The sequence below is a fragment of the Trachurus trachurus genome (assembly GCF_905171665.1).
Source record: "Trachurus trachurus genome assembly, chromosome: 4".
In the NCBI taxonomy this organism is placed as follows: Eukaryota; Metazoa; Chordata; class Actinopteri; order Carangiformes; family Carangidae; genus Trachurus; species Trachurus trachurus.
In genome coordinates this window covers 35,716,366-35,743,865 of record NC_139898.1, presented here as the reverse complement: position 1 = coordinate 35,743,865, position 27,500 = coordinate 35,716,366, and the positions used below count along the sequence as shown (strand labels likewise).

At 40.6% G+C, this 27,500-nt stretch overlaps 2 protein-coding genes across 2 annotated transcripts in view; one reads left to right on the top strand and one right to left on the bottom strand.

The window, feature by feature from the left end:
- Positions 1–16,618, bottom strand: part of patj (PATJ crumbs cell polarity complex component) — a 190,137-nt gene extending 173,519 nt beyond the window's left edge. The window contains exons 1-6 of the mRNA XM_083970966.1: positions 16,570–16,618; positions 14,487–14,542; positions 14,219–14,382; positions 8,401–8,649; positions 7,317–7,459; positions 4,562–4,760 (exon numbers count right to left, since the gene is read on the bottom strand). Of these exons, the coding sequence (XP_083827092.1) occupies positions 4,562–4,760; positions 7,317–7,459; positions 8,401–8,649; positions 14,219–14,382; positions 14,487–14,508 (777 nt within the window). The 5' untranslated portion in view covers positions 14,509–14,542; positions 16,570–16,618. The remainder of the gene's footprint in view (positions 1–4,561; positions 4,761–7,316; positions 7,460–8,400; positions 8,650–14,218; positions 14,383–14,486; positions 14,543–16,569) is intronic.
- Positions 16,619–20,995: 4,377 nt separating this feature from the next.
- tm2d1 (TM2 domain containing 1) overlaps positions 20,996–27,500 on the top strand; it is a gene marked incomplete at its 5' end in the record, with an annotated part of 11,476 nt that continues 4,971 nt past the window's right edge. The window contains 4 exons of the mRNA XM_083970965.1: positions 20,996–21,071; positions 22,184–22,292; positions 23,435–23,526; positions 25,291–25,364. Coding sequence (XP_083827091.1) covers positions 20,996–21,071; positions 22,184–22,292; positions 23,435–23,526; positions 25,291–25,364 — 351 coding nt within the window. The remainder of the gene's footprint in view (positions 21,072–22,183; positions 22,293–23,434; positions 23,527–25,290; positions 25,365–27,500) is intronic.

Here is a 27,500-nt window from a genome sequence, read left to right as displayed (position 1 = left end):
CAAACAAGAGGGACAGTGTAATTCTGTGCGATAATGACCCAACAATAGAGCGGGGCAGAATCATTACGGCTGCAGCTGACCTGTGATCCTCGCCTCATATTAACAGTCCAGACCTGCTCCGCTCTGTCACCGCCTCGTTTTTCTCTCTGAGCGCTTTGCTTTGCTTTGCTTTGCTTTTCTGTTCTTTTCTTTTCTGTTCTTTTCTTCTCTTCTCTTCTGCGTCCTCGTCTTGTACGGTGTTTGTTTGTGCGACCTCGTCCTCTGCACCTGTCACGTTCATCTGAACCCATTTTGAGCAACACTTTCCACAGATTTAAGGCGAGACACTACAAGCAAAAACACTGTTTTTCCATGCACTACAGACACCAAACTTTCCAGTTTGATCCCTTTCTATATTCTGAAGGTTTTTACAGAGGGGATTGTTGATACATCATTCACAGCCTCAATTATACAACATTTTATTACTAAAAACATGGAGAAATTTGATGTTTTAGGGCTGGTGACAGTATTTTCTCATTTACAGAGTGATAAAAAGAGATATCCAAAATCCTCCTCTGGAAAAACTAAAGACTCTAATATGTCAACTAAATAAAACAAGAATTTTGAAAGTAGCTTTATCCATTTTCAGATTTCGGTTCTGGAAATATATGCAAATTCGCGCATATTTAATTAGATATTGCCTCATTTACATATTTAAACATAAAATTTGACAAAACTTGTAATACAAAACATATTTGTCTTAATGTGAGTGATAAACTTGGGAAGTTTAATGGTGATATCTGTTAGTTAAGATTTTTACCCTATTCACCTGTAGTGTCTCCCCTTTATAATGAAATAAACTGCTTCAGTGTTGCTTTCTTCCTGTGTTATTCCATTTACTCTGTGTTCTTAGTTTCAATGTTGTCAATATGCAAATATGTTTATTTTTCCTGCTATTGGATAAATGCATCATTTATAGTTTAATCTTTTTATTTACATTGAAGATGTTATATTTTATACACGTCTATCTCTGTTTCATTTTTCCACCAGGAGTTTGTTCGTAACCAAATAATTTTCATTAGTAAACTAATTCCCTCCAGGGATCAATACAGTTATTAACTACTTGTGTGTGTTAGGAGGCTAACAGCTAATGCTAACTGGCTAACAGCTAATGCTAACTGGATTTTGTGCAGATTCAGTTTTTCTCATTGTAAAATGTGACTTATTGATCCATTAGAAAATGATTAGAAGGAGGTTGAATGTGTCTTTTATTAGACTCCAACACCCATGATGCTTTGCAGGTAACAACAAACAGACAGAGGTTTCTGCAGAGATACCTGCAGCTTGGGAACCTCTCCCTCTCTCATCCTCAGCCCCCCCCCCCCCCCCCCCCCCCCCCCCTCCCGTGTTCCCTCCTCCCTCCTCCCCCGCCGCCGGGCTTTGACACCGCCGTCATGTCGACATTCATTGATCGCGGCTCCTCTCAGACTTAAATACATATTGTCAGGAGCGATGCTGCAAGTGGAGCACTAAGTTGATTTCCTATTGGCTCAGAGGTCATAAACATCATCTGAGACAAAGTCAGCAGCCTCACCGCCCGTCATAAACACCAGGGGCCGTATTCCTAAAGATTCTTAGTGCAAAGAGTTGCTCCTAGTGGCCAAATTCTAAGAAAATTCTTAGAATCATGATGTTTTCTTAGAATTTCTCCTAAAAGTTAAGAGTAGATCCTAGTAAAGATAAAAGCCTATTTCTAAAGAATCCTAGCTCTTAAGAGAGCTCCTAAGGTGGGATCTGTTAAGAGTGGGGAAGAGGACTTTTAAGTGGCTTAGGAGTTCCCTAAGCAGAGGACAAAATGGTGGACAGAAGAGGCAGGAGAGATATTCTCCAAACACTGGATGACAGTGAATTAATGAAACGCTACAGATTGTTCCTGTTCCAGTTGGGTTTCCTTGTTCTTTTCTTCTCCATTGCTGTTCACTGGTTTGTGGTAGAGTTCAAAGCCAACCAACACTGCTTCTTATAGGCCGGTCAGCAATCACAGACACTGATGAAAGCTGAGCCATTTTACCCTTGTTAATACCAAATTGAGTTGAAATGTTGAAAGTTGAAAGTGCAAAAATTACTAGCATGGTAATTAATATAAGCAAATACATATAAATTTCACTATGTCAATACTGTGCAAGTTTTCACACATTTTGTGGGATAATTTTAAAGTATAGCTTACAATTCATTTAACAGATATTTTGTTTTATGTGAAATATTTTTTACAATTACACAGTCTTCATAACATTGGATTCTATGGTTAAATTTATCGATTTGAGGGTCCATCCTTTGCACATTATCACCAAAAGTATATTTTTTAATCTAGCTTTTTTTTAAGTTTTTTGGGCTTTTTGGTCTTTAATTGACAGAACAATTGAGAGAGAGAGATGAAGCAGAAAGAGAGGGAATGACATGATAGGACTGCTCGACACAGGATTCAAACCGGGTCACCTGCAGCGAGGACTATAGCCTCAACACATGGGGCGGCTGCTCTACCAACTGAGCTAAACACCGCCCCTTTATCTAACTTTATGGATCAACCAATCACAGCGTTTGAAATGATGACTCATACCTAGCAACGGGGGTCAACCACACCTCCTCACTAAGATAGGAGTCTCTGTCCACTCCTTGCTCAGAGTTCTCTGAGAGTGTTCTGGAATCACTCCTAAGCTAAGACTCCTTGCTAGGAATTTTTAGGTTAAGTTAGGAGCTCTCTGAGAGGATTCTTAGAATCTTTAGGAATACGGGCCCAGGTCTCACTCTGATACGCAGGCGTGGCCGCACAGCACAGCCACCTCCAGCTGTGATTGATGCTCTCTCAGCTCCGCTTGTCCTGAGTGACAGCCAGGCTGCTGCTGGGGGGGGGGGGGGGGGGTGTGTGTGTGTGTGTGTGTGTGTGTGTGTGTGTGAGAGAGTGATGACACACTGCAGATAAAGCTGGTTTCAGTGTCACTCCTCTACGCTGCTGCTGCTATTGTTGTTGGTGTTTTAAAGCCCCAGTATGTAACTTGGACACACATCTGCATTTAAGTCGATCCTGCACTTTATTGGGGCATCGTGCAATTTAGCAAACAGCACTTTAACACTAGCACTGTAGCTCTTTAACTAGCACTGTAGCTCTTTATAACTTCTCAGTAATCTGTTGGTCCCCTTACCCACTCTTTTAACCGTCTATGGTCAGTTAACTGCTGGTTCATGTATGTCGACGTCCTTCATATATGTTTTGTGTAAGATGTCAAGGTGTTTTATTGTCCTAGTTCTGCCTCTTGGACTTTTTATCGTCATTGTTTTCATGTCTAACATCAACCTGCCAATGGGACTGGGAATGGAAATGAGCCACTTGGCTACAATCCCACAAGTTTACATGTCAATGTCCATCAATATGAACTGTTCCCATTTAATAAAAATAAATAAATCTCAAATCTCAACTTATTTTGTCTTTTTATGATCAAAAATCAAACCTGTCTTTCATAAATCCGTATTTGACTGAAGGTGAATCACAGCTGCTACAAATGAAAGCTTTCTGGTTCCTTAGAATGAGTTGTTACAAGTCGTTACAAACACATAAGTGGGCGACGCACCGAACCGAGGCGGCCATGTTGCATCGTGACCGTAGGTAACCACGGAAACGGCCTGTTAAAACTGTCACCACTGTGTAGTGTGAGGAAGGACGGAGGCACCGGTGTTGCATTCAGGTGCAGTCAGGCAGACGGCCGTCGGCAAACCAACCGGATGTCATTTTACTAAAACAATACCACATCACCATGACAACATGTTGTCAGACCACATCACCATGACAACATGTTGTCAGACCACTTGTTTATCCTGTTACATGCAGCGTCTGTTGTCTGTCTGACGTCTGCCCCATTTCACCTGAATGCAACATCAAGAATACGTTCAGATATGCAACCGCACCGCTAGATGGGGGGAATTCCTACGTACTATACCTTTAACATGTCACTCTGACAGTAAAACTGAAGTGTGGCTTTGACGCTTTGGAGAGAATTTAAAGGGATAGTTCAACATTTAGTCAAACTGGCCCATTGCCATAATCCCTATAGTCATAGCAGTAGGTTCGTTACCTTTAATTGTCGGTGCAAGCTGTTTTTAGAACGGCGGAGCAGAGCCGTGAGCTGCTCAGAGCTACGCTACGGAGGCTCATTATGGGATTTCTTGGTTTCCCTCATCATCAAACTCATCAAATACACAATCCAACAACTCCACAACGCTCTGGTGGACAAGTTGTGAGCTGCACATTCACCACGCTATGAGATAATAACACAACGTTACCACACAGAGTTGTTTTAGAGGGAAATACAGAGACTGTTGATGAAAAACTGTCCCTGAAGGCAACCTGCATCAGCGGTTTTGCATGAATTTCACTCTTTTGCTTTTTAAAAATGACATTTGCTTGATGAATGAACTGAAACGTTTCCTCGATATTGCTCAATTGTGAACAAACTGATTGTTCAACTGCACCGATCAGTTGCTCACAGATTCTAGAAGTGATGGGTGTACTGTACAGTGTTCTCCTCACCGTGGTGACGGCGGTGGTTGTGCCAGCGGCGGCAGTAGCAGCAGCGGTAGCGGGCGGTGTGCGGTCCCGGGCCACCACCAGCTCCACGGCGTCCCCCGGCTGCTGCAGCAGCGTCAGCGCGTGCTGCTGGCTGAGCCCCGGCTCTAGAGCGCTGCCGTTGATCACCAAGATCTGGTCCCGCTCCATAAGACGCCCGGCCCTAAAGAACAGAGAGCGATAGTAATCCACCAGTTATTAAAACTACACACACGCTTTATTGGTCTCATTTATCTATTTATTTGGTTTTTATAGACCGAATCTCCTTGTTGTTGTACAACTACTTCCTGGTAGAAAACCAGCTGTAATTTGAATGAGATCAATAGTAACGAACGAGAGTTTAGCTATATATCATATTTTTCACGCCCTATCACCGTTTAGACAAATCTGAAATGATTGAAGAAACATTACTATTTCTGTGTGTGTGTTTTGTGTTGCTATGTGTTGTATTTATTCAGTTTGGGGGAATCACAGTGTCTAGAAAGCATCAGTGGCTCAGCTGACAGGGACAACTAACGGTAGCTAAGCTAACGGCTGTAGCTAAGCTAACGGCGGTAGCTAAGCTTACTGTAGCTAAGCTAACGGCGGTAGCTAAGCTAACGGCGGTAGCTAAGCTAACAGCAGTAGCTAAGCTAACGGTGGCTAAGCTAACACCAGGACGTCAGCTGTTAAAACCCTCCCGTTGTGGGACACCACATGAAACTACTCCAGTTAGCTCAGTCATGTTGGAACTCAGATATCCGCTGGAGAAAATATTTATTCATGGAGCGTTTATTGAGTCACTGAGTTATTAAAGTTAAACAGGTAGCTAACCGTTAGCCCGGCTAATCTATGATAACCATGACTAATTACAAAAATGTGCACACGTAAATAGTAATGTTTGTCCAGTCATTGGTTTTATAAACTTTACAAACATCAGATTAGTCTAAACGGTGATATAGTGACGTGAAAAACGAGATACAAACTTGTCACTATTGTTCTCATGCTGGTTTTCTACCCGGAAGTAGTTGTAAACAACAAGGCAATACCTACTATTAGTAGCCTATTACTTTTATTATTATCTGAATATTTTATGTTTTATCTATTCATTCATTAATTTATTCACTTGTTTATTGATTTATCCTCTTTCTCTCTTCCTCTATCCCATCATTTTGTTAGTTAGTTAGTTTTTCTTTGCTATTTAACTACATGTGTCCGTTGGGGCTGGAGGTGGGGGCGTTGGTATCTGCTCTGTGGTATGTTGAACTTACATCTGTAATTACTACTGTAGGGAAAATAGTTTTTTTAATATGCAAAATTCAATAAACAGAAAAAAAAAATACAAAAGCATTACACACACTTACTAATGTTGTTTAAATTATAACCCTAACCCACACAGTCCTCAGAGACTCTTATTGTGAAAATATCTCCTGCAGCATTAAATATATTGTTAAATAATTGAATAACTTCATAATAACTGGTCTGCTCTTTAACGAGGTAAATGTTTTGATTGTAGCGCCACATTTTGTAATATTCTTCCGCATTTTGTAATAAAACTCTTGAATGCAATGTTTAATAAACTTTACCGCATTTTGTAGCAAGTTGTTACATATTGCACCAAATAATTACATTTCTTCATAAAAAAAGTGCAACACCTGCATTTTGTAATAATTTGGTGCATTATGTAACAACTTATCACAAAATGCTGTAAAGTTTATTAAACATTGCATTCAAGACTTTTATTACAAAATGTGTCTGATTATTACATCATGTGGCGCTACAGTGCATCATCTTATCACCCTCAGAGACTCTTATTGTGAAAATAGCATCCTCTGTACTTTACATTACAACTTATGTTAAATAATTGAATAATTTCATAATAACTGTATAGTGTATAATGTATAATAACTGCTCTTTAACGATGGTTTATGTTTTCATTGTGCATGTAGCGCCACAATAAATATGTAACAACGCTGCATTTTCTAATAATCTGGCACATTTGGCACATGAACTTTGCCGCATTTTGTGATAAGTTGCTACATAATGCACCAAATTATTACAAAATGCAGGTTTTGCACTTTTTATATGAAGAAAATGTAATAATTTGGTGCATTATGTAACAACTTATTACAAAATGCGGCAAAGTTTATTAAACATTGCGTTCAAGACTTTTATTACATCATGTGGCGCTACAGTGCATCATCTTATCTTATCATCCTCAGAGACTCTTATTGTGAAAATATCTCCTGCAGCATCCTCTGTTCTTTACATTACAACCACTCATGTTAAATAGGCCTAATTGAATAACTTCATAATAACTGTACCGCTCTTTAACGAGGTAAATGTTTTCATTGTGCATGTAGTGCCAAAATAATTATGTAACAACGCTGCATTTTCTAATTATCTGCCACATTTTGTAATAAAATTCTTGAATGCAATGTTTAATAAACTTTGCCGCATTTTGTTATAAGTTAATGCACCAAATTATTACAAAATGCAGGTTTTGCACTTTTTATATGAAGAAAATGTAATAATTTGGTGCATTATGTAACAACTTGTTACAAAATGCGGTAAAGTTCACAAAAGAACTTTGCGTTCAAGACTTTTATTCCATCATGTGGCGCTACAGAGAATCATCTTATATATTTATTTATTCATCTGCAGATCCACTAACGACTGCCTCATTATAACCCGTTAATTATGATTATGATGATTATAGTAATGAGTTAATGAGTTGGACCTGTGTGCGACGCCTCCAGGCTGGATGTGTTTGACGAAGACGCCCTGACAGCTGCTTCCTGCTGGATTCAGACCGACCACGCTGAAGCCCAGACCGCCGCCCGAGACGGGCCGAGTCAGACGGACCAGCTCCGTGTGGCGGCCCTGCACACACACAGACACACACACACACACAGATACACACACAGATACAAATACACACAGACACAGGTTGGTGATTTGCTGTTTAAAGGGACAACAAGGAGTTTCTATTTGGTTATAAAAAGTCTGATATTAATGTGGATGAATCTCCGTTACCACTTGTTAATGGTCCATTTTAGATAAATCTATGGTTTTGTCTCTATGGTTATTTTGTTATTATTAGTGGTGGTGGAAATGCTGGGCGAGCCGACCAGCGTTTCTTTACTTTCGGTTTCGTGGCGAGTCATGAGAATAACGCCGCCGAATCTCCGTTTATGCCACTGCAAAAACTCAAAATCTTACCAAGAATATTTGTCTTATTTCTAGTGAAAATGTCATTTCTAGTCAAAACAAATCTCATTATATGTAAAATCACATAAAAAGCAGCTTGTTTTTAGACACTTTTTACTTCTTTCAAGCAGATTTTCACTTGAAATAAGTAGAAAAATCTGATAGTGGAGCAAGTTTTTCTTTCTTATTACAAACACAAAAAACCTGCTTTCACTGGCAGATTTTTCTACTTATTTCAAGTGAAAATTAGTTTGAAACAAGTGAAAATGATCTAAAAACAAGTTCATTTTTAGGTGATGAGTCTTATTTTAAGTGGAAAGAGATTAGTTTTGACTAGAAATGAGACATTTTGACAAGAAATAAGACAAATATTCTTGGAAAGATGTAGAGTTTTTGCCGTTTATGGTGGGAACTACGACGGTATGTGATCGTCTTCCAACCTCTGACTTTAATTCTTGATGAATGAAAACATGAGTCTGTCTTGCGCCGGTCAAAGAATTTCACGGTGCGGAGGCTCATAAATGTAGTGTGGAAACACTTCGCTTTAACAAAACTCCTCATTGTCCCTTTAAAGGTGCAGTCTGCAGTTGTGTGTGTGTGATGGCTCAACACACCTTGGCGGTGGCGACGATCCACTTCTGGAGGAGGTCAGTCTGATGGATGGGCGGAGACGAGCCATTGGTCAGGACGGAGGAGGAGGAGGAGGAGGAGGAGGGGGAGAAGGGGGAGGAAGAGGAGGGGGGAGGGGCAGCAGACAGAGTGGGCGGGGCCGAGCCGCTCGCCGCCGCTGGATTACTCACGATCAGCTGACCCTTCTGGGAGAAACTGAACTCACTGCAGCCGTCAGGAGGCATGCTGCTCAACTAGAGGAGGAGAGAGGAGGAGGAGGAGGAGGAGGAGATATGTCAGATAGGAGGTGATACATGTTTGACAGTGTGAAGCTGTTTGACTGAATTTCTTCTCCTTCTTCTCTGGTTTAAAGGGAAAGTTAGGTAACACTTTACTGTAATAGGTATTCATCAGATTGACATAACACAATGAATACTTCTGACAGCTGTGGTTAAGTGTCATTCAGTAAGTTATGTCACTTTTGATGCAAAGTTGACATTGTTTGAGATGTTCCTTGTTATGACAACTTGAGATCATTTTTAAAGTTTGTCCATTAGGTCTGCTATGACAGTTTAAATTGTCTTTATGTCAAGTTGTCAGAACAAAAACATCTCAAACAATGTCAACTTTGCATCAAAAGTGACTTGTAATTGTCGGTGCAAGCTATTTTTAGAACGGCGGAGCAGAGCCGTGAGCTGCTCAGAGCTACGCTACGGAGGATCATTATGGGATTTCTTGGTTTCCCTCATCATCAAACTCATCAAATACACAATCCAACAACTCCACAACGCTCTGGTGGACAAGTTGTGAGCTGCACATTCACCACGCTATGAGATAATAACACAACATTACCACACAGAGTTGTTTTAGAGGGAAATACAGAGACTGTTGATGAAAAACTGTCCCTGAAGGCAACGTTCATTTTCTATTGTTTTGCATCTGGTTTTTAAACTATAACAGTGATAAAGTAGATAGCTGAGGGTCTAAGGACAGAGGATGTTGTTACGATGCCATGTAAAGCCCTTTGAGACAAACTGTCTATACAAATAAAATTGCCTTGCCTAAATTTAACTTTTGATTATTCTACAAATGAAGAACTTTTTCCCAACTACTGGATAGGCTAATTAAATGAAATGTGAAATTTGAAGTTTGAATTTGAAACACATGGGAAAATATTCACAATGTATTTGACTAATGTGCTGTACATTTGCTTTTTTATTTATATTTTGCGGGTCAGATCAGGTCTGGCTGTTTAGAAGATGTTTCAGCTTCAGTCACATTTAACACTCAGGATCTAGATCTGCTCATCTAGAGAAGTTTGGGTCCAACTGGGATAAAAGTAAAGATAAATTATTGATTATTGATCCTGGATGGAAAAATAAGGGATTTATAAATCCAGATCAAACCGTCTTTTTTTAACCAACTGGGCCGTGTAGAGCCGCGTCTGCAGCCTTTAACGAGCCCGTTACAACCAACATGGACTCATGTAGCTTCACACACTCTAGTCCACGCGGCCGGTGTGTGTGTGTTGGTGTGTGTGTGTGTCGGTGTGTCGGTGTGTTATTTCTGTGGTCTCTCCTAACGTTGGACCGGTGCCATGAACTTCCTCTTCTTCCTCCAGCAGCTTCAGGTTTTAGCACCAAACATAAAAACAAAGATTCATTCAACACAGAGAGGGAGATGGAGGGATGAGGAAGGGATGGAGGGATGGATGGATGGAGGGATGGAGGGATGGAGGGATGGAGGGATGGGCCTTATATGCAACAAGGACGTTGTGGAAGAAGAAGGAAGAAAGAAAAGAAAAGAAAGAAAGACACAGAGTTTTAAAAAATGAAGCGGAGCGGCCCGGGGGTAAGTGGAGGGAGGAGAAGGGAAGAGAAAATCAATAGATTGCTCCTCTCTCTGAACAGGTAATGTATTAATGACCTTTACACTCACATTGTGGAAACTTATCAGTCTGCGGCTTATTTAGGCCCCGGCTGACGGAGCAAGATCAGCAGCCATTTCATCAATACGCCTCGACAAGGCCGTTACTCACACCAAGACACCAGATATTAAAGCTTGATAGATCCGCAGAGAGCCGGGGGAGGGAGGGAGGGAGGGGGGAGGGAGGAGGGAGGGAGGGAGGGGGGAGGGAGGAGGGAGGGAGGGAGGGAGGGGAAATAAATAAAGAAATAAAGAAAGACAACACAAAGACACAAAAAACTGCCACAAAAAGACACAAAATGACCTAAGAGACACTACACATCCACAGAAAAACCAAAGACACTACACATACACATCCAAAAAGAAACACTAAACACAAAATGATATAAAATCAACACAAAAAACCGGCACAAAAAGTCAGAAGACCTCCACGAAGAGACTCTACACATCTACAAAATAACACAGAAAGACACAAAATCAACACAAAGACACAAAAAACTGGCACAAACAGACATAAACACCACAAAAATCATAAATAAATAAATGAATAAATAAACCACTAACTAGGCCAATAGGCTGCTGTGCTGCGTTCATCTAATCTGATCACTAGAAATCATCTACAACCATCATATAGATACATATACAACTCTTTTTTAGATATTAAAGCTTGATAGATCCGCAGAGAGCCGGGGGAGGGAGGGAGGGAGGGAGGGAGGGAGGGAGGGGGAAATAAAGAAATAAAGAGAGGGAGAGAGAGAGAGAGAAGTCCCGGCTTCATACAGCGCAGCATTCATAGACTCTGCTCTGACCTTCGCAGCACTTAGAATATGAAGCCCTGCAGCCCAGCGGTTATTGCCATTATCTTAATTTGGCTGCAGATTGTTTATTGTAAAGGCTGACGCCGCCACGTCAGGACGAGCTGCAGCTGAATACAGATGGAGAAGAGAGGAGGGGGGGGAGGGGGAGGGGAGGGGGAGGAGATGCTGCTGATAGGAAACACTGAGCTGCAACAGGAGGAGGAGGAGCTACACCGGCGTCAGGCCACGCCCACTTCTCTGAACGCTGAAGCAGGATTTTTTATTTTTTTTAAAGCAGATATCAGTGGAATGTTTTTGTTAATATAAGTCCTAAATAGTCCTATTTTCCGTCAGCAATCACTTACATGAAGTATTTCAGCCTAAACACGAGTCTCTCCGTCACTCTGCTCTGCTGTAACCCGAGGAGAAAATTTTCCTTGTGGGATACAAGTGTTATCCAATGAGGAGAGAGAACGGCATGAAGGGCTGTGTGTGCAGCCAAGGGATGCGCGTGAATGTGGTGACGTAGCACGAGGACCAATTGATGCCTGACAAGGGCGGGGGCTGCTAACTCATGGTGCGTTCAAAGAAACTCGTACTTTGTGTTTTTCCTTCCTGTGAAGTCATACCAGTTCGATCTGGTACGAGTTCACGGGTCGGAAGTTACGAGTGGCCGTTATAGGGAACTTTCACAGACAACAGGATGGTAAAAACACGAGCTACGGGTTACCTGGAACGCTACCAAGTCGTAGTTGTGACTTGAAGCTGTAACTTACGGTTTCAAAAGCCTGCCTTGAACGCAGCATTAGCCGAAACGGCCGTGAAGCTGATATCTGCTTTAAGTCGTCATTGCCCCATAACTTCACCTGTTACTAACGAGGGTAAATCACCATGGTAACGCCGGATGCTGAACTCCTCACCTGGTTAAAGGTTGAATATGTAGAATTACCAGAACAACAACAGAAAAAGAATTCCAGCAGTCGATTGCCAGACCATTGCTAGAGACTACACAAATACACCCATCCTAACAAGTATATGATCATCCATTGATCCACCGATTGATTATTAAAAAGGCTTGGTTGGAAACAAACGCATCCGACCGGGAGGAGGCAGGAAAACAACGGAGAACTGAGCCACATGTCGGCTACAGGCAGGTACGAATGTAAACACAACGTTGACAGAAAGTCATTGTCGACCCCGTCAAAACATTTTAAAATATTAATTCAGACTAAAAAAAAATGTTTTTATGGAAAAGCAATACTTTCATTCTGTACCCCTCTAAACGCCCTCTTTTTTTTTAAATATAGCTTTTAATAAAGATTCTACATATTCAACCTTTAACTTAATAGAAAACCAGCAACGGCTCAAACTACCGACCAATCAGAATCGTTCCAATACAGGATCCTGACAGAGGGAACAATGAAGTGATCATCAATAATCAGACGAAGAAGTCTTGTACAGTTACAGAATTAAACATCCGTTTATCATTGGTCGACCACCGGCAGGATAAATGTTTTATTCCAACTAAAAGAATGAATGTAATGTGTTGATAAACTAAGGGAAACAAACTGACTGTCTGAGGATGGTGGTGCAGTCAAAAAGGAGCTTCCCGAGCCACTCGTGGCTTAGCAGAGATGTAATGTGTTGGTTGGTACCAAAACATCTTGTTTCTAACGTTCCATCAGAAGACCTGAAGCTGAACAACAGCCCCACAAAACCTTTAGCTCTGTCCCATACGGCAGCACGGCTCATGGCTCAGAACATTAAGGACTTTACCAACAGATACGCCATAAGAACTCAACATCCCAGCTATCCCATGGTCCAACACTACAACACCTGTCACTAATCCTGACTCTGTGATATGTTTGGTCATCGAGGTGACGAGGTCGTCCCCAACAACCTGAGAGGAGGTGATGGACTGAAGCCTCTTACAACACCAGACTTTCTGGATCTACACATAAGACACATCATGTCCTGTCCTGGTCTTAATGAGGAGATAGGTTTTTCTCCTTTTTTGTGAAATAATATGAATAATATGAATGCTATTTCTTGATAATGTTGTCTGCTGTGTTTATCTTTTAAATGTGATGTTTCTGATGTCTACACATTATAGTATCTTGTGTTTTTGCCGGGTCACATGATTCTTATGGGCTCTACTACGTGATTTAAAACACCTGTGTAATCAATAAGTTGGCTCATATCCTGATGAAGACTTGTTAAAGGGATAGTTCACCCAAAATTTAAATGAAATTAAATTGAAATTTAAAAGTTTCAGAGTCCTCCGTGGCTTCTCTGAGTTACAGGGGGTCTCGGCGTAGCAGTGCATGTCCATATGACGGTTGCAAATGGATACCAACTGTCTTCATAACAAAAAGACACACCAAAAAACATCCAGATACCTCCATGCTGCTCCTCTTCCGAGATTTGGACGGACCAGGAAGAGCAGTGCTGGGAGCTTCCGCTACAAAACAAGCTTGAAATATAGACTTATTTAATTTCTTTCGGAACAATTTCTCATGTCGGGGCTTCAATACAAGAGGGACATTACATACGAGCAGCATGGAGGTATCTGGATGTTTTTTGGTGTGTCTTTTTGTTACAAAGACAGTTGGTATCCATTTGCAACCGTCATATGGACATGCACTGCTACGCCGAGACCCCCTGTAACTCAGAGAAGCCACGGAGGACTCTGAAACTTCTCCCAGCCCTTAGTCCACATGAGGGGGAGGAGATCATGATGAGGGACATTTCAATGTTGGGTGAACTATTCCTATCTGGTCCTGGTTCTTGTTGTGGTTGTGGTTGTGTCCCGGTCTCTTACCTGGCTGCGTAGCTGCTTGATGGAGTGCTGCAGCGTGAAGATAGTTTTACTCTAGTTGTGGTTGTGGTTGTGTTGTGTTGTGGTTGTGTTGTGGTTCTGGTTGTGTTCTCACCTGGCTGCGTAGCTGCTTGATGGAGTGTTGTGGTTGTGGTTGTGTTGTGTTGTGGTTCTGGTTGTGGTTGTGTTGTGTTGTCACCTGGCTGCGTAGCTGCTTGATGGAGTGCTGTGGTTGTGGTTGTGTTGTGTTGTGGTTGTGTTGTGGTTGTGTTGTGTTCTCACCTGGCTGCGTAGCTGCGTGATGGAGTGCTGCAGCGTGAGGATGTGGCTGAACAGAGGACTCTGCAGTGTGTCCTTCAGGCTGCTCAGTGTGTCGCTGTGGGTCCACTCCTCCCTCTGGACCAGCTGGGCCTGCAGCCGCTCCAGAGCCCCCAGGACCGCCGGCACTAAACACACACAGAGACACACACAGGGTGAACACACAGCTGATCATCTTCACCTCAGCAGTGAGCTGCTGCAGACAAACAGCTGAGAGTGTTTTGTTGTTTACCTGCCGGGACGTTTTCAAACATCCTGGTCCCTCCGAGTCCGAGGGTCTGGATCGATCTGAGCAGAGATCAGCAACAGCAGCAGCACGTTATTATTATATCATTATATTATATTATAGGCCTATCATATGGGCGATCACAAGAAAAGATGCTATAAAACCCCAGAAGGTGAAGTTCACTGCACCGTCAAGACTCAAAGACTGAAAAACTCACAGAAAGAGACACAAAACAGCAAGAAGACATAAAATCAACATAAAAACACAAAAATCATAAAACCAAACACAAAGAGACACAAAATTACCTAAGAGACACTACACAACCATAAAACAACACAAAAATGACATAAAATCAACACAAAGACACAAAAAACTGCCACAAAAAGACAAAAATACATAAAACCAACACAAAAAGGCACAAAATGACCTAAGAGACACTACACATCCACAGAAAGACCAAAGACCAACACAAAAAGACACTACACATCCACGAAGAAACACTAGACAACACATAATGACATAAAATCAACACAAAGACACAAAAAACTGGCACAAAAAGACAAAAAAAACACCACAAAAAAACATAAAACTAAAACAAAGTGGCACAAATTCCCAAGGACACACTACACATCCATAAAACAACACAAAAATGAGATAAAATCTACACAAAGACACAAAAAACTGGCACAAAAAGACAAAATATCCCACAAAAATCATAAAACTAACACAAAGAGACACAAAATGACAGAAAGACCAACACTACACATCCAAAAAGAAACACTAAACAACACAAAATGACATAAAATGAACACAAAGACTCACTAAACTACCTTAAACTGGTAGAAAACAACCACAAACACACACAACAGCACCACAACACTGAGATAAAAAGACAAGACACCACCACAAAGACACACTAACTAAACTTAATGGGACTAATGACACAACATGAAAAGAGACAGAAAACCAAGGACCTCAAACGCACCACACACACACAACCACTAACTACAACCACTAACTAGGCCACTAGGCTGCTGCGTTACAACCACTAACTACTGTTTTATTGATCTAATCTGATCACTAGAAATCCTCTACAACCGTAATTCAGTTAATTATATAAATATAAATATATCCACTTGTGGCGTTTGTGTTGAGAAACATCTGAACATTTTAATACCTGTAAACCAAGCCCGTGTGAAGTCTCTGTGGTGCGTTCACGTGACGTCGTTATCAGCCCGTTATCAGAAAACACACACACACACACACACACACACACACACACACACACACACACACACACACACACACACACACACACACACACACACACACACACACACAGGGTCAAATAACAAAAGACACACACATCCCCAACCTTTACATCACACACACACATATATACTGTACACACACATTCAGCTGCACCGAAACCGGTCCGTGAACGTCTCACTCAGTGATTGTGTGCGTGGGGGGAGGGAGGAAACACACACACACACTCACACACCTGTGATCTCACCTGAGAAGCAGGAAGTGAAACTCAACGGCTCAGAGGGAGGAGGAGGGGGGGGGGAGGGAGGGAGGGGGGGGGGTTATGGGATATATTACATTTATCTACTAATAACAATAAATAATGAGTGTGTTTGTGTGTTGTGTGAGTTTTTTAGGATATAAATCTCAACAACAGCAACACAACAGGTGCATCAAAGTGTAAAAGTGACCGAGCAGCTGTGACGTCACGTTAACACACTTTAACAAACCAAACGCGACTTTATTAAACCTGAACAACCTCTGTGTGTGTGTGTCTGTCTGCATCACCGTTTACTGCTTTAAAACCACGTTAACTGCACAACTTCAACACAACTTCAACACAACCCTCCCTTAGTGAGTTACATTAGCATGACGCTAGTGACTTAGCCTAGAAACTGCACCTGAACTCAAACTAATATAATAAAAAACAACACAACTAAAACGTGTGTGTGAGTTTCCATCCGGATGAAGAGTGAGAGGAAGAAGCGGAGAGTCAAACCGCTCACGCACACAGACACACAACAGGGTTTAAATAATGTTAAAAAGTGGTTTAATAACTCACATCTTTCTGGCTCCACTGGCAGCAGCTGTAGTGTCGCTTTAATGCTGCGTTCAGGGGCTGTGGGAAAACACAGGAGGAAAGATACACGACGAGCCAGTGCTCTGATTTCTTTGTTGAGTAAAGTAAGTAGATTAATTTTGTGTAACCGAAACGCTGATTCATTGATTGAAAAAAAAAAAAACTACTCCAACAAAACCTCAACACATGTTCAAAAAGGAGTGAGGAGAAATCTAAGACTATCAAGTCCCACCTCTTCTCCCTATATACAATAACTTAAATGCTCCTCTGAATTTACTACTAACTTCATAATAATAATAATAATAATAGTGTGCATATACAACCGCATTTGTAGGAAGGAAAAATACATTATAACTAAACTATAACATAATGTAAAGAGAAAATGACACAGAATAACTGGACATAAAAGAAAGAAGAAAAACCGTAAAGAAATAGAAGTCATAAACACCAAACACAAACCTTGAGGCTACATTCTTTACTTTTTAATCATAATTAAGTTGTTTTTTTTGGTTCTGTCATTGCTGCTATTTATGTATTTGACATTCGTTATTTCAGTTGAATTTTTGTTTTTCCACCAAAACTAAAATTTGTATCATCTTTGGAGCTTGAAAGTGCTTTAATTTCAGTAGAAATAAAACTATCTTAACAACACGTCTGCTTACTGTCGATGCTTTTTGTAGTTAGGCTATGGTTATTATCACATTGTTGTCAATTTACTGCAATAACTAAAATATGAAAATAATAAATAAATAAAATGTTTGTTTGTTTTTTTCCTTTTCTTGGATGAATATTGAGAAATTATTTCAGTTGTGTAAGTTCTTACACATTATGTTGATGTTGTGAGTGGATATAAAAGTGAGGTTTGAACTGTGATTTAAAAAACACTACAAAATGAATCATACAACAACAGTTGATGTTAAATAAATAACAAATGGTTATTCAATCCATTACAAAAAAAAACTAATACAATAAATGCATTAAAATGTGGGATGTATTATAAATATATATATACTTATAACTTGTATGAAACGGTTTATAGTGTTGCAGTCAAGACCAAGACCAGAGAATAAAGGACCAAGACCCAGACCAAACCAATACGAGACCATCACTGTTTCCAGTCCCAGTCCTCATAATAATCATGTGTCTTGAATTACATACGTATTAAAATAGATTATTATTCCAACAAAGTAAAGATTGATGGGCATTAGATATTTGGGGTAAACCAAAGCTGCTACTTACTGTGAAATAAAACAGGTATTTGGCTCAGAAAACTATGTTTTGTATAATTTTTGAGGTGGAGAATGAAATTCATTTAGTGTTCTACTGTCCTTTCTACGACTCTATAAGACTAAAACTGTTTAGTAAGGTAGATCCAAATAACTAATTTGTGTGGTTAGACGATGCTGAGAAGCTAAAACTTCTTTTTCATTTGAATATTTTTGCATTTTCTTTATTTCTTGAAAAGTCTTGAGCAATGAGACGAAGAGCGATATATAGTTGAGTACTGAAAATAATCTTAAACTATTTATTTGTGTCACACCTGTGTGGAAGGTAACACCAGGAAGGATTGTCTAGTCTTGTTTCTTGTATCTGTCATTAAATGTGTCTTGTAATCCCATATGGGATGGACCACAGTGGTGGCATGACACGAAAATAAAAAAAATTTCACTCATTCATTTATTCATTCATACATCCCATAAACCAAAGTGAGACAGAGACATTGGTGGTTAAAATAAAGAAGAATTTTGTCACTGCAGCTGTGGTCTTGGTGTGGAGTAGGCTACTTTCTTTTGCCCGTTTGTTTAGTGGTAGGCTGGGAGCTCCCAAGAAAATTTGATATGATACTGCTAAAATTTCCAGAGTAATTGAGCTTTTTATTTTGCTGTCCATCCAAAAAAAAAGCACTGTGAAACCAAGGCAACGTGCAGTATCTGCAAAGAGTAACTGTACTCCCTACATCCTATAATATACTCCATAACTCCATTGGAGTAAAACCAAGGCAAAAGTGCAGTATCTGCCATAAAACTGTAAAATTGGTTAGAAAGACCAACAACTGGGCTATAAAACACATTTAATTCAGTCCACCTTTATCTAATTTTAGACTTTAGTTATAGACTTGGTAGTTATTCATAATTTGATGCTTAAACCTGACAATGAAAAACACAAAAAGCTGTTTTTCTCAGTTTGGCATTTTTACAGATACTGCACTTCACTCCTACTCCCACTCTTTTTGCCCGTTTGTTTAGTGGGAGGCTGGGAGCTCTAACCTCCCACGCTGCGCAGCGCCCTGAACGCAGCGCGGTGACGCTGTGGTGACGTCAGGCCGCTCCGCTGCTTCAGCCTCGGACTCGGACTCATCATGGCGGCCTCCTCCGCTTCTTCTCGGTGGTGTGTGTCCGTGTTGTGTGTCCGCTCGGGGCTGTGGACGCTGTTGTGTTACTGTGTTTACTACTCGCAGGTGTCGGCGGCGCTGGGAGAAGACCCGCTCCGCTGCCAGGACCTCGGCCTCGGACAGTATCCTTTACTACCCCCCCGCTCGGTCCCTGAACGCCCCACGGAGCTAACGGCTAACGGCTAAAAACATTGATACAACACGACGTTTAGTGTGTGTTACTGAGGGTTTATCTGCGTTATTAACCGGTTATGACCTGACAGGACGGAAACTGTGTCAGATATTTTCTTATTGAACCTAAACTGTGTAAACATGAGGAACAGGAAGTGTTTTACAGCTAAAACACCAAACAACAAGCTAAATTAACACTTAAAAGTAGGCTATCAGCAATATAAATACGTTTAAACCACAAACTTAAATGTGTTTTATTGGGATTTTATGTGACAGACCAAGATAAAGTAGCCTAGCACGTCGTTATGAAGTGGAAGGAAAATGATTCATGGTGTTTTTATTTTTTGTGGCTGCTGGCTGATATTTTCTTATTGAACCTAAACTGTGTAAACATGAGGAGCAGGAAGTGTTTTACAGCTAAAATACCTAACAACAAGCTAACAACAACCTAAACTAACACTTAAAAGTGGTCCCTTAACGCCTCATCTATGGCACCTGGAGCTAACGGCTAAAAACATTGATAAAACACGACGTTTACTGTGTGTTACTAAGGGTTTAATTAAGTTATTAACCGGTTATGACCTGACAGGACGGAAACTGTGCCTCAGATATTTTCTTATTGAACCTAAACTGTGTAAATATGAGGAGCAGGAAGTGTTTTACAGCTAAAATACCCAACAACAAGCTAAATTAATACTTAAAAGTAGGTTATCAGCAATATAAACTCAAAATACGGGAAGTAAAGGGGCTCGTTCTACTGTGAAATGTCCTCTATCACTTAGTATTATCTGTGATTTCCATTATTATTTGTCTTTTGTATTGTTTTAATAAGGAAAGTAGTATTCTTTTCCACATTTTGTCACGTTACAACCACAAACTTAACCCTCCTGGAAGGAAGGAAGGACAAAGGGAAAGAAGGGAGGAAAGATAGAAGGAGGGAGGGAACAGATTGGGTCAAAAAGGAAGGAAGAAGTAAGGACGAAGGGAGGGGAAAAGGATTGTGGAAAGAAGGAAGGGAAAAAGGATGGAAAGAAAGATGGAGGGAGGGAACAGATCAATTGGATCAAAAGAGGAAGGAAGAAGAAATGAGGACGAAGGGAGGGACGGAAGGAAGGAAAGGAAAACGGATTTTGGAAAAAAGGAAGGAAGGGAACAGATTGGGTCAATTTGACCCAGAAGGACGACAGGAGGGTTAATTGTGTTTTATTGGTATTTTATGTGACAGACCAACACAAAGTAGCACGTTGTTATAAAGTGGAAGGAAAATGATTCATGATGTTCAAGGATTTTTTACAAATCAAAGCCCAGAACTGAACTTTGTGGCTGCAGAGTTGTTGATGTGAAGATGGATGGAGCTAAATCCAGAACAATCATGGAGGAAACGCTGTTAGAGGCAGTAAAAGAGTTCACCTTCACTTTGCAGCTGTAACTGCGGCTAAAAGCAGGTTTTAACAAAGTATTGACTCACGGGGGCTCAATATATCTGCACACAACACTTTAAAGTAAAGAAAAATCTTCAACACCATGTTTCATTTCATCTTAGGAGGTCCCTGAACACATCTGCTTTGAGTCAGCGTCTCTAATGATACATGATTTAACATCTTTGAACCTCAAACAGTTTAAAAACATATTATTAAAAGTAAAATGTGAGAAAGAAAGAAAGAAAGAAAGAAAGAAAGAAAGAAAGAAAGAAAGAAAGAAAGGGGGGAAATAAAACAGGATGAAGTTAGGAATATTTTAACTTTTTCTTTCTTTTTTAAAGAGTTTCCGTCCAAACCAGGTTTCAGAGTCAGAAACAAACCTGTGACCCTGTGGTGAAACAGTTGATTCTCCTTCACTCTGCTCATGTATCTTTGCACCAAGCCGGAGATCGATGAAGCCACTCAGGAGCCGCTGAACTGCAGGGACACAACGGCCTGGGGTGAGTTGCTGAGGGAGAAATCCACTCGTTGAAACTCTCACTTTTACCCATCAGAGTTAAAGGGATAGTTCAACATAATCCCTATAGTCATAGCAGTAGGTTTGTTACCTTTAATTGTCGGTGCAAGCTGTTTTTAGAACGGTGGAGCAGAGCCGTGAGCTGCTCAGAGCTACGCTACGGAGGCTCATTATGGGATTTCTTATAGGTTTCCCTCATCAAACTCATCAAATACACAATCCAACAACTCCACAACGCTCTGGTGGACAAGTTGTGAGCTGCACATTCACCACGCTATGAGATAATAACACAACGTTACCACACAGAGTTGTTGTAGAGGGAAATACAGAGACTGTTGATGAAAAACTGTCCCTGAAGGCAACGTGCATCAGTGGTTTTACATGAATTTCCCTCTACAACAACTCTGTGTGGTAACGTTGTGTTATTATCTCATAGCGTGGTGAATGTGCAGCTCACAACTTGTCCACCAGAGCGTTGTGGAGTTGTTGGATTGTGTATTTGATGAGTTTGATGATGAGGGAAACCAAGAAATCCCATAATGAGCCTCCGTAGCGTAGCTCTGAGCAGCTCACGGCTCTGCTCCGCCGTTCTAAAAATAGCTTGCACCGACAATTAAAGGTAACGAACCTACTGCTATGACTATAGGGATTATGGCAATGGGACAATTTGACCAAAATGTTGCACAAACTATCTGACAGTGTGGTGTACTGTGTGAACAGTGTTGGGCACGTTAAAGTAATTAGTTACCTGTTATTTTCCCCGTTATAAAAGTAACTAATTACCAGTAAAAGTAACTATTGCGTTACTTTATATATAAAATGCTTCAATATGTCAAATGACTTGTCGATCTGGAACCAACCAACTCACTCAGTGTTGATAACTGTTAATGAAAAAAGTAGCAACAATACGACACAGTTAGTAGATGTTTGAGAGGATACACAGGACAATACTGAAGGAAATCTGTCTGTGTGTGTGTGTGTGTGTGTGTGTGTGTGTGTGTGTGTGTGTGTGTGTGTTTCTCTGTGTGTGTGTGTGTGTGTGTGTGTGTGTGTGTGTGTGTGTGTGTGTGTGTGTGTGTGTGTGTGTGTTTCCAGTCGAGTGCCTCCCAGCTCCGAACATCAGCTGTCGATTCAAAAACGGGACGGAGTTCAAGTTCAGCGGGAAGGAGGTGGGATTCCTCAAACCCATCACCTGCAGGAACGTGTGAGTGCTCACACACACACACACACACACACACACACACACACACACACACACACACACACACACAGCGCACAACGCATCTTTTCCTCTGTCACTGCTCAGTCCCCTCTACCATTGTTAACCCTCTGGAGGTCAAAGTTCACCTTCAACATGTCAATTACACTACTTTACTACATTTTTAACATCGTAAAAACACACTGCAAAAACTCCAAGAATATTTGTCTTATTTCTAGTCAAAATAAATTTTCTAGTGAAAACAAATCTCATTCTAGTTAAAGGGACAACGAGGAGTTTTGGAAAGCGAAGTGTTCTCATACTACATTTACCATGAGCCTCCAGTGTTTCCGCCACTAATTAAAATAACAAAATAACCATAGAGACAAAACCATAGATTTATCTAAAATGGACCATTAACAAGTGGTAACGTAGATTCATCCACATTAATATCAGACTTTTTTATAACCAAATAGAAACTCCTCGTTGTCCCTTTAAAATAAGACTCATCACATCACACATCTCGATTTTCCTTCCGGGGACATTAAAGTTTATTTTGATTGATTGATTTGACGTTAAAAAGCAGCTTGTTTTTAGACACTTTTTACTTCTTTCAAGCAGATTTTCACTTGAAATAAGTAGAAAAATCTGATAGTGGAGCAAGTTTTTCTTCCTTATTACAAACACAAAAAACTTGCTTTCACTGGCAGATTTTTCTACTTATTTCAAGTGAAAATGAGTTTGAAACAAGTGAAAATGATGTAAAAACAAGTTCATTTTTAGCTGATGAGTCTTATTTTAAGTGGAAAGAGATTAGTTTTGACTAGAAATGAGACATTTTGACAAGAAATAAGACAAATATTCTTGGAAAGATTTTGAGTTTTTGCAGTGCATCAGCTGTCTGTTGCTACGGACTGCAACAGTCCGTTGTCATGGAGACATGACAACAACTTCCATTCATACCAGTCATACGTGCCTGAGGCGGAGTGATAGCCTACGCTGTGATAAGGCTTTAGAATAGTAGCCGTGGTAGATGCTCATTATACCACGGCTAACAACCAATCAGATCGCTGGATTTCACCTTTACGTCTTATAACGGTTATTATTCTCCTGTGAATGGAAACTAACAGTTTGTCGTTTCCTCTCAGGAGCGGTTACTCCTACAAAGTGGCTGTGGCTCTGTCGCTGTTCCTGGGCTGGCTCGGAGCGGATCGCTTCTACCTGGGATACCCCGCCCTCGGTACACACACACACACACACACACACACACACACACACACACACACACACACACACACACACACACACACACACACACACACACACACACACACACACACACATACACACATATCACAAGAAAATACAATTCAGATTTTAATTCTTGGCCTTACACCAACACTCTGAGCTGAGGACGATCATGTGACATGATCAGAAACTTTTGGAGAAATTCAACAGGGAAGCTTTTTCTGGTCTGTTTGAAGTGGATGTGAGAGGTTTTTCCAGTCAGTTTTAATCACAGCATCACCTGGTGGTCGGAGGAGGAACTGCAGCTGGTAAACATGGCCGACGTCGTCCTTTAAAGAGGAACTCTAGTATTTCCACCTTAACACAATCCAACAACTCCACAACGCTCTGGTGGACAAGTTGTGAGCTGCACATTCACCACGCTATGAGATAATAACAGAACGTTACCACACAGAGTTGTTTTAGAGGGAAATTCATGTAAAACCACTGATGCATCACGTTGCCTTCAGGGACAGTTTTTCATCAACAGTCTCTGTATTTCCCTCTAAAACAACTCTGTGTGGTAACGTTGTGTTATTATCTCATAGCGTGGTGAATGTGCAGCTCACAACTTGTCCACCAGAGCGTTGTGGAGTTGTTGGATTGTGTATTTGATGAGTTTGATGAGGGAAACCAACAAAGAAATCCCATAACGAGCCTCCGTAGCGTAGCTCTGAGCAGCTCACGGCTCTGCTCCGCCGTTCTATAAATAGCTTGCACCGACAATTAAAGGTAACGAACCTACTGCTACGACTATAGGGGTTATGGCAATGGGTCAATTTGACAAAAATGCTGAACTATCCCTTTAAATGTTTCCTGGTTTAGTGTGTATTATTCTCCAGTCTGAATGAAGCGAGTGTGTGTGTGTGATGTTCAACAACAACAACGACTGATTATCAACAGACCGAGTTTCCTCCTCTCATCCTCCGTTTAATGAGACACCTGCAGCTCCACAAAGGCTGAGAGAGTGTGTGTGTGTGTGTGTGTGTGTGTGTGTGTGTGTGTGTGTGTGTGTGTGTGTGTGTGTCTGTGTGTGTGTGTGTGTGTGTGTTGGATGGAGAACAGCTGCACTGGCGAACAGTCGGTCCACGTCGAGCCAAACCGAGCCGAGCCAAGAGCGACTCGTTTCAGAACAATCATATTACAGCCGGCAGCGGAACGAGTCAACCCAGATAATCAGATTTAAAGGGATAGTTCACCCAAAATTGAAATTCCGTGGCTTCTCTGAGTTACAGGGGGTCTCGGCGTAGCAGTGCATGTCCATATATAACGGTTGCAAATGGATACCAACTGTCTTCGTAACAAAAAGACACACCAAAAAACATCCAAATACCTCCATGCTGCTCGTATGTAATGTCCCTCTGGTATTGAAGCCCCAACATGAGAAATTGTCCCGAAAAAAATTAAATAAGTCTATATTTCAAGCTTGTTTTGTAGCGGAAGCTTCTCGAAGCTCCTCTTCCCGGTTCGCGTCAAGTTTGGACGAACTGGGAAGAGGAGCTTCGATTTTGGGTGAACTATCCCTTTAATCAATAAATAGTTTGAACTTTTGTTGTTTCTACTTTTAAAATGTCTGAAACAATCATTTTAAGATCAGAATGAATTAATTCAACTGTAAAAAAAAAAAAAAAAAAAAAAAGAAGAAGAAGAAAAAGCGGTAACCGGGGGCAACCGTAGTGAATGACTGTGACAGCGACTTCCTCTCGTTGTCTCTCAGGTCTGTTGAAGTTCTGCACCGTCGGCTTCTGTGGAATCGGCACCTTGATCGACTTCGTGTTGATCGCCATGCAGGTGAGTCCCAGCTACAGTCTTAGTTACAGTTACTAGTTACTAGTTACTCCTCAGAAAGCTGCAGAATTACTTTACAAGTTAGTTACTATCTCAATGGAATTTTAACTGATGAAGCCTCTTGGACGAGAGTTTAAACGTCTTCCTAGACAAATAACCAAGTCCAGAAGAGTTCATTTGCAAAAGCAGATAAACGCCATTTTGAAAAAAAAATGAGCTGAGGCTTTGTAATTATTCTTTGCATAGTGTTGTTTTCAATAAAACTTTATTTTTTTTTTTAGATATGTTTGTTTTGTTACATCTCAAAGTCACTCAACTTTGGTTTGACTGATATCACCTTATGGAAATAAAAAATAAAAAATGAAGATTCTAGAATTTTATAAAAACGGAGTTATGTGCTTTTGCAAATGAACTCTTCTTTCGATTTTAAATTCCATTGAGATACTATGACCTGGACAAATGAGAATATGCACAGGCTTTACAAGTTACTGCTTCATGAAAGTTAATAAGTCACATGAGGAAGTTTTTAATTTAATTTCTCTTATTTCTGTGGACTGGTGCTTTTATTTTGGCGAGTCAGACACCTGTTGATCTACCACTGGTCCCATCGATCAGTGGATCAATAAAACACCACAGAAACGTTTGGAAGCTTCCTTTACCTCCGGGGGGGGGGTTTCCCACCATATTAACCTGACCTTGAACGCACCTGGCTCCATTGTGACCACGCCCACCCCCCGGTCAGCCGACCAATGAGAGTGAAGCGTTTAATCCTCCACTAACGAGCTCATAATGAAGTGGAGATACGTGTCATTGTGTTATTAAATGTATAAAAGGAGTAGGGCTGCAAAGGGGCGGGAAATTTCCAGTAAATTTCAGGTCAATTTCCAGAAACTTTCCACTGGAAGTTAAGATGGGGAATTTTGGAAATATTCCAAATTGGAAACTTTCCATGGGAATTATGGGAATTTATGGGAATTAACTGGAAATTGGGGTTCATTTCATATCCAAACATAAATGTAAATATTTAGTTTTGTCATAAACAGACATCCATGCAAAATAATACAATTAAAAAACATTTCAACAGATTTATTTGTGAGTAGAACTTTATCAAGTTTTAATTCTTGTATGAACATTCAATTCTTTTACTGAGCAACAAAAAACATGAATGTTGAGTCTAATATTACTACTACACACTAAGCAGCGTGCTGTGTGCATGTGATTGAGGAATAGCAGAGATATTCAAGTTTACTTGCATTAAATCTGGTTGTTTCAGCCCAGATTATGCTGCAACTATATATAAGTTCCCTGTTAAAGGCCAACCTTCAATTTAGTAAATTTCAGATTTATTCCAGTTTATTCCCATATATTCCCATTAATTCCCATGGAAAGTTTCCAACTTTGAAAATTCCCTGAATTTTGCAACCCTAAAAAGGAATTTATTTATTTAAAAATGGGAACAGTACATATTGATGGACATTGACATGTAAATATGTGGGAAGTGGCTAATTTCCATCCCCAGTCCCATTGGCAGGTTGATGTTAGACAAAAACAATGACGATAAAAAGTACAAAAGGTAAAAAGTCCAAGAGGCAGGACTAGGACAATAAAACACCTTGACATCTTACACAAAACATATGAAGGACATACGTACATAAACCACCATCAGTAGTGCTAGATCGCGCTAATTGTACAGTGTTCAAATTACTGCAACCTGCCTTATGTTCAGGAAGTAGTAGAGCTGTGCATAGAGCCCATTAAAATCTGTTCAGAAAGGCTCTTTGCCCTAAATTGTCTGTTTTTCAATTTTCGACTTAAGATCATGATAAAATCGAGATCGTTATTTTATTTTCTTTAAATCGTGATATGATATTTTTGCCATATCGCCCACCCCTAATTTAGAGCCGTTTCCTGAGCTTTCAGCTGCGTCTTCATCAGTTATGCCCAATTCCAATTCTATTTTTCATCCCTACCCCTAGCCCTAGCCCTAGCCCTTAACCCTTGCCCTTGAAACGGAGCTACAAGGGGTAGAGGTTGAAAATCAACCCCTACGAACTGGGACACCCCTTCAACAGTCACATACGTCATCAGTCGTCTCTGCTGGCTTTCACATAAGCAGACGTGACGAGCTTTTGCCACAAA